The 7,352-nt window shown below is 44.6% G+C and overlaps 1 protein-coding gene across 1 annotated transcript in view; it reads left to right on the forward strand.

Moving 5' to 3' along the window:
- Positions 1-7,045, forward strand: part of LOC103463278 (ELAV-like protein 1) — a 9,069-nt gene extending 2,024 nt beyond the window's left edge. The window contains exons 5-8 of the mRNA XM_008406534.2: positions 2,682-2,785; positions 3,206-3,359; positions 5,968-6,193; positions 6,279-7,045. Coding sequence (XP_008404756.1) covers positions 2,682-2,785; positions 3,206-3,359; positions 5,968-6,193; positions 6,279-6,597 — 803 coding nt within the window. The 3' untranslated portion in view covers positions 6,598-7,045. The remainder of the gene's footprint in view (positions 1-2,681; positions 2,786-3,205; positions 3,360-5,967; positions 6,194-6,278) is intronic.
- Positions 7,046-7,352: the final 307 nt, after the last annotated feature.

Genomic DNA, 7,352 nt, shown 5'->3' on the forward strand with positions numbered 1-7,352 from the left:
CGCTAGGGGCCGCAGTACCTCTGCCGACCGCTAGGGGCCGCAGTACCTCTGCCGACCGCTAGGGGCCGCAGTACCTCTGCCGTCCGCTAGGGTTATGAACCTTAATTTATGATTTTAACTTGGGGATGATGATTAAAATCAACTGAGTTCTGTTTAAACGGACTGGTTCTGTGTGAAAGCTAAGCCCCTCACACATTTAGGATTTAGCAAGAAAACAGAGGGGCGTGGCCAGGTGTCAGGGCTGAGGTCAGGATGCGGAGGCCCTCAGCCGCTCCCTGCTGCCGTTTGTCGCTATATTTAACTTTTTATCCAAACCAAGAAATAACAAATTTGTAGATGTTATTCTGTGTTTGGAGAGATTTACAGCGACATGCTTAGCAGCCATGCAGCTGCCATGTGGAGGCCCTCAGCGCTGCAGGCAGAGTGGATCACGGCGTGTTGCTGATCAATCACACATTGATAAAGCAGGGCTATCGATCACATACAGTCGCCACCAGGGGGCGTGGCTGAAGCTGGAACGTTTGACACCAATAGAATCGAACTGCAGAGGCACTGTTTCACCTGAAGGGGGCAGCACTGAGACGGTTTTAGTCAAAATAATGCGGAACTAAACAAATTTACACAAAAATGTCAAATTAGCTTAGAAATGTAAGGATTGAACCCTAAATAACATGATTAGTATCTCAGCAAAACCAGATGATTTGTCAAACGTACTGGTCCAGCAGTTCTCCCAGTGTGTGGACCAGTACTGGGACCCATCAGCCTCTCTATAGAAAGGGTTAATCCTGTTTTGGTTCTGACCCAGTTTGATCAGTAGAACCAGTGGTTCTGTGTCTCCGGTTCTTTTTCTCAGCTGTTTTTTATTTTTATTTTTTATTTTATTGACTTTGTGATTGTTACTTTTTTTTCTAAACAATTTTGTGGATTTTTTTTGCCTGGATGATTTTTTTTGCTGTTGAATTTGTAACGTTTGTTGTTTTTGCTGCGGCACTGGCAGGTTGTCGGTTTTCTGGTTCTGCTGGAGTCCATCAGGCGGAACCACTTCTGTTTACATTCAGAATTTTAATTTTTTTTATCTTTGAAAATGTTTTAATGTCTTTATTTTTTTTTCAGGAGTTGTAAAATTTTCAGAAAAATGTTTGAGAAATGTTTTTGTTCTGAACAAGTTGAGAAAACGGAGCAGTAACGGTTCTGTCAGAACCTGACCCAGTTCAGGTCCAAACTCCAGCAGGAAGTTCTTCACCTCATCTGATGACTGTCAAAGCTCTGCTGGCTGAACCCGGTTCTGGTTCTGGTTGGTGCAGGCAAAAGAATTCACACATCAGGGTTCTGATGGGTCGGTGGTGCCACTTCTCCATGAGGCGGGCACACCTTAGAGTCTGGGGACCCGGCCCGGTTCTTCTCCTGTCGTTCAGACATCGTCTCGGGTTTTCAGACTTTGTTCATTGTGTCCAGTTTAAAATAAACACTTGTTGCCACGGAAATAGCCGAAGCAAAAACAGCAAAAGTCCTTGCAGCTGCCCACTAATGGAGAAACGTTTCTGTAGAACCAGTTACCCAATTGGGTCGGTTGACCTCAGTCCTGATCGGCTGATTAGTCTCCGTGTATCTGGGCTAAAACACCCGGCGCTGCGGCCGCTGCCTCAGGTCAGAATGTGTCTGTGATCTGATATTTTCTGATATGTTCAACTCTGATCAGTTCAGATTTTTTTATGTAATGCGACCTGTTTTTGATCTTTTTATGACGGTCTGAACAGCACAGGTCGGATTCTTTTTGAATGCATTCATCCAACCTGAACGTCACTGATATTTGACAAATGTCACTATTCTGCATCCTGATACGAACAAGCAGGAATAAAAACAACTATGACGGACTGTAATGAGGATTAAGTTGTTAATTTTCAACAACTTCAGATGTGTAAGCTAAGCTCCACCGTTAGCCTCCATGTTTACTTCCACGAACTCTGAGCTCTTCTTCTTCTTCTCATGCTGGTTGGCAGGACACTGAGAACGCTGCTGTTATTGCGCCCTCTACTGCGCATGCGGGTCACTTCAGGCTGCTGTGTGAACGCAGCCCGAGTTTCCTCAAAGTTCTGGGAGGTCCATGTTAACTCTTTGCTCTCCTGCATGTTTTGTTTTTATTTGATTTTTGAATACAGAATATGGTTCCTCTTCTGTCACCATGGTAACCACAGGCTCACCTGTTCCTGTAACCATAGCTACCATGGGTTCTCCTGTTGGCATAGTAACTGAAACCCTCCTGATGCGAGGACGTTCAGATCAGATAAAAAAGATTCTAAGCAGCTCCTTCCGACCGGAAGCATCCAATCAGAACCCCCCTGGTGGGTCAGAACCAATGCTAGTTAAAGCTGGTAACCAGTAGCTAATAAGCAGCTAACGAGTAGCTAGCTAGCAGCTAGCCAGGAGCTAAATGAGTTAACCGTGAACTAACCAGGAGCTCACTGGTTCCAGTTGACCTTACGGAGCCGTTCGGACCTCCCTATTGAACCGCCATCTTGTTGTGAAGCCCGTTTTCTCAGTTTGTTCAGAACCGTTTGGGTTTGTTTTGTGGATCTGATCAGACTCTGTGCTGCGTTTTGAACTCTGTGTTTCTTTCTCAATGTGATGCTGTAACCGAGAGTTTTGCTGTTATTTTGTTGTTTTCCTTTGTGTTTCTCTAGGCCACAGTTTAGGTTACGGCTTTGTTAACTTTGTTAACCATAGTGATGCAGAGAGGGCTATCAGTACCCTCAATGGCCTGAGGCTACAGTCTAAAACTATCAAGGTAACGCGCCACAGGTGCTCTTTGATTTTCCTCTTTCCACTGATAGATGTGTTATGTTTCCTGGACAGTAGGGGGCGCTCTCAGCGGCAGCGTCTGAAGATTGAAGGTATTTTGTTCTGACACACGTCAGCACTGAATCTGTCGCTTCCTTCAGTTCAGTGAGATGATGTACCAAGACTTAACTTTAAAAACGGATGCTTTTATTTTGAAAAACTCAACATGATTTCATGTCTTTTATTTTATTTTTTAAAGGATTATGGTTAAATGTAAACTTTATTTTACTGTTTTAAATTTAAGATACCCTGTTTTTTATTTGGACACTGAATGTAACTCTTACTTTGAAAGTTTTCTGTAATTTTATTTGAATATTTCTGTCCTGTGAGGAAGAGGAGCTGAAGTCTTCCTCTCTCCTTCCTGCAGGTGTCGTTTGCTCGCCCGAGTTCGGACACCATCAAAGACGCCAACCTATACATCAGCGGTCTGCCCAGAACGCTGAGCCAGCAGGACCTGGAAGACATGTTCTCCTCCTTCGGACGCATCATCAACTCCAGGGTCCTGGTGGACCAGGCGTCAGGTGAGGTCATGTGACCCGCCGCTTCCATTGGTGCTAGAGAGAAACGGAGCCAGAGCTTTCAAATTCAGGTCCTACGTTTGCACAGAGAAACCAACCCTATCAGCCGCTGCTCCGTCTAGACCAGGGTGCTCAAGTCCAGTCCTCCAGAGCCGTCCTGCAACTTTTAGATGGATCCTCTCCAAGAGATCAGGATCAGCCCTGAACAGACCTGCTAACGGCGCATTCATTTGATTCAGGTGTGTTTTAGCAGGGATGCATCTGAAAGTTGCTGGACGGCTCTGGAGGACTGGACTTGAGCACCCTGGTCTAGACTCACTGAGACCAGTCAAGGTCTGGTTGCAGGAAGCGTCTTGGTTCCTCTCCATCGAGGAAGTTCAGGCCCAGAGCATCGCTCAGCAGAACTGGGAAGTTCTGATGGACTCAACTAAACCCAAATGTTTCATTTTGTCTTGTTGAACTTTGTTAATGTCATGGAAACGGTTCAGATTAGCCGGTTATCATTTCATATTAACCTTGATTAATATCCTCCGGAGCTGCTGGTTCTGGTTGAACGGCGGGAAGAAGCTGCAGAGTTTTTATACAGGTGAGCGGATAGACTGAACACGGCGGGCGGCTGATGGGTACAATGGGGAACGCTCCGATCAGGTTTCTGCTGCCGATACCGATCACCCATGAAGCCGATCTTTGCCGATCACCTGGATTAACTGTTAATTTTTCGCTTTAGGTATAAATGCTACTTTGTGATCTGACAAAATAAGAAAATGATCTGGCAATAAAGTCACCTAATTTAGGCATAAAACATGCTAAATTCTTGCAGGCACAAAACAGCAGCTACTCGGTCAAAAGAACAACTGAAAAACCTCCAATCAGTAAAATAATATTTAACATTAAGGCTCAGTACCATAAATTATACACGGGTCAAATAAATCTGCCTATATCAAATAATGTCAAGTAAAAAGGAAACTTTCATTCCAAGTCAAATGCAGGCTGCATCAAAATAAACAATCCGTCCCGTTAGCATGGCGGCTAGCTGATTACTGCTGGTTCTGATTGGTTGTTTCTGACTGAGTGGAGTTATTCTGCAGAACAAGGAGGAGATCGATTATTTTTTTAGAGATTATCTGACCCATGTTATTACATAGCGAAAGTTTTAATACATATCTAAAATCTCTTCTATTTTAGGTTAGATGCTGCAGCTTTAAGCAGAGGTTCGGTGTGAGAGTCACTACCAGGTGGAGCAGAAGCGGCGCTCCGTCTGTCAAATATTACTACCTGTAGCGTAGCAGCGGTTCAACAGCGAGAACAGAACCAGCGTCTGACATCGCAGCTCCAAGACTTTAATCATTTAGCGGGTTATTTGTTTAGCTTTCTGACCGTCATGCTAATCCGGCTGAGTGTTTGTAGCTGTGCTGCTCTACCTGCTGCTCAGGATGTCCTATTATTCCTGCGTTGAGCCTTGATGTAGCCAAACTCCATCAAGTGTTTTTTAAATGTCACATTAGATTCGTCGAGTTGTTGCATTTTGACCTGCTTCACCCCGGAGCTAATTTTCCACTGCAACACACAAACTTCCCCGTTCACTCTCAGAATTATAGTTCCACATATCTTAGGATCTACTGCTGCACGCCTGCGCAGTGTGAAGGGAAGAGGAGATCAGCTGCACAGGCTGCGAATGAGATGCAGGTGATCGGCAACAAGAGACCGTCATCACCTATCATACACTTTTTCATGGAAATCGGCCGATTGTGATCGGTGGCCGATCGATCGACGCGCCTTTAGTTACAATGTAAGTGTAGCTTTACGGACGAACCGCACAATAAATTTCATATCATCCCGTCTCGACAAACGGGAGTCTGAAATCATCATGGCGGCTGGTAGATGAGTTTCTTAGTGTGACGAACGAAGGTAAATATCCCGTATTGCTCCCCTCGTTCTTAAGTTCGAACCCTGGTCTGCTGGTCGTCTCCCACCTCAACTCCAGGCGACGTTTCCCGTATTCTCAAACGGGAAAAGTCGCCCGTGAGGCGAGGTGAGAGTTCATCTGTTAAACTCACTGAAGATGAACACAGAAACTAAAAGCTGGATCATAGACATTTTTCATAAGTGTATTTGTGAGTCTGGCTCTTTATTATTGAATTGAATATAATTTCAGATCTTTCTTTAACTTCAGGTTAACTTAGAAAGTTAGAAAGTTATTTATTATTAATCTGGTTAATTTTACTAACCAAGTTAATTTTCAAGTTAGTTATTGTTGCAGGTAAATTTTCTAAAATACAAAAAATATTAAAAATTGGACTGATGGCTGATATTAACACCGGTATTATGCCAGATTTACCAATATTTTTTTATAAAAAATTTTATCCGATTACTCGATTAATCTTAAGAATAATAAATAGATTACTCGATTACTAACAGCCCTAGTCTCCATGGATCATAACCTGAAAACTTTCTCTGTTGTACGTCGTTTTTATCACATTTTCATCCACTCTTTTATATCTACTTTCATTTCACTCCAACACCCATAATGCCTTGCTTTGTGACAACTTCAGAGTCGTTGAACCTCCTTCCCCCTTCACTAAACAGTCGCTGTCCTCTGATTGGTTGCCAGGTCTGTCTCGGGGCGTGGCCTTCATCCGCTATGATAAGCGCAGTGAGGCCGAGGACGCAGTGAAGCACCTGAACGGACACGTCCCGCCCGGCGGCTCTGAGCCAATCACAGTCAAGTTTGCTGCAAACCCCAACCAAGGCCGGAACCCCATGGTGATGTCACAGACCTACCACGGCCAATCGCGACGCTTCGGAGGCCCAGTCCATCATCAGGCACAGAGGTTCAGGTGAGTAATCGGATTACGGTAACTGACGCAGTGTTCTGATTGGCTGACAGGTTTTAAATTTCCTCCACTTCCTGTTTGCCTCCAGGTTTTCTCCAATGTCGGCCGACCACATGGGCGCTGGGGGCGGAGCCTCGGGAAGCCCCTCCTCTGGCTGGTGCCTGTTCATCTACAACCTGGGCCAGGATGCTGACGAGGGCATGCTGTGGCAGATGTTCGGGCCGTTCGGCGCCGTCGTCAACGTCAAGGTCATCCGAGACTTCAACACCAACAAGTGCAAAGGCTTCGGGTTCGTTACCATGGCGAACTATGAAGAAGCAGCCATGGCCATCCACAGCCTCAACGGCTACCAGCTGGGGGACAAAGTCCTGCAGGTGTCTTTCAAGACCAACAAGGGACACAAGTAGCCGGCGGCGGAAGTGGGTGGGCGGGGCTAAAGGTCATATGATGTAGTTTCTGTTGGGTTTTTTTATTAGCATGCACAGCTTTTTGTTTCTGAGCTGAAACTCGTGAGACGATTCTCTGGACGCCTGATTGGTCCGTCTCCTACAACCTGATTGGTCCGTCTCCTGCCGGACTGGACTGTAGTTTCCTCCAGAGATGGTTGGAGTTTCCGCCTCGGTTCTGTTAGTTTTTTTTTTAGAAAGTGTCGATCTGTTTTAGGTGAAAAATTTCCACTCTGCAGTCGTTGAATGAATCATTAAATGTTGTTTGGTTCTGGTCGGTTTAATAATCCGAGGAGGTTCTGACTTCATGTTGGACTTTGAAACGAGCAGAACCAGTTTAAGCTGTTTGAGCCTCAGTGTGATGTTGACTCTTCCATAATAAATCTGTTTATGAAAACATGAACATAAATAAATTGACTTTATTGAGTGAAATCAGAGGGACCCATATGTGCCATTTGGGCTTTAGAAACCACAGACCCATGTCAGTGATGATGGTGATGAAGACTAGTTGGGTGTCTGGCAACAGTTACCATGGTAACATAACCATGATGTAAGGAAGTGCATTTCCTCTACATCAACTATTAAAAATTATAAACTCTTTCAGGAATAATTCTGCCCTGCCAGTAAAATGCTCACCGCAGAAGAGATGCTTGCAATCCGGCTTATATATATATATATATATGTATGCATACATATATATATATATATATATGTAT

This window comes from Poecilia reticulata, linkage group LG4 (genome assembly GCF_000633615.1).
Source record: "Poecilia reticulata strain Guanapo linkage group LG4, Guppy_female_1.0+MT, whole genome shotgun sequence".
Taxonomy (NCBI): Eukaryota; Metazoa; Chordata; class Actinopteri; order Cyprinodontiformes; family Poeciliidae; genus Poecilia; species Poecilia reticulata.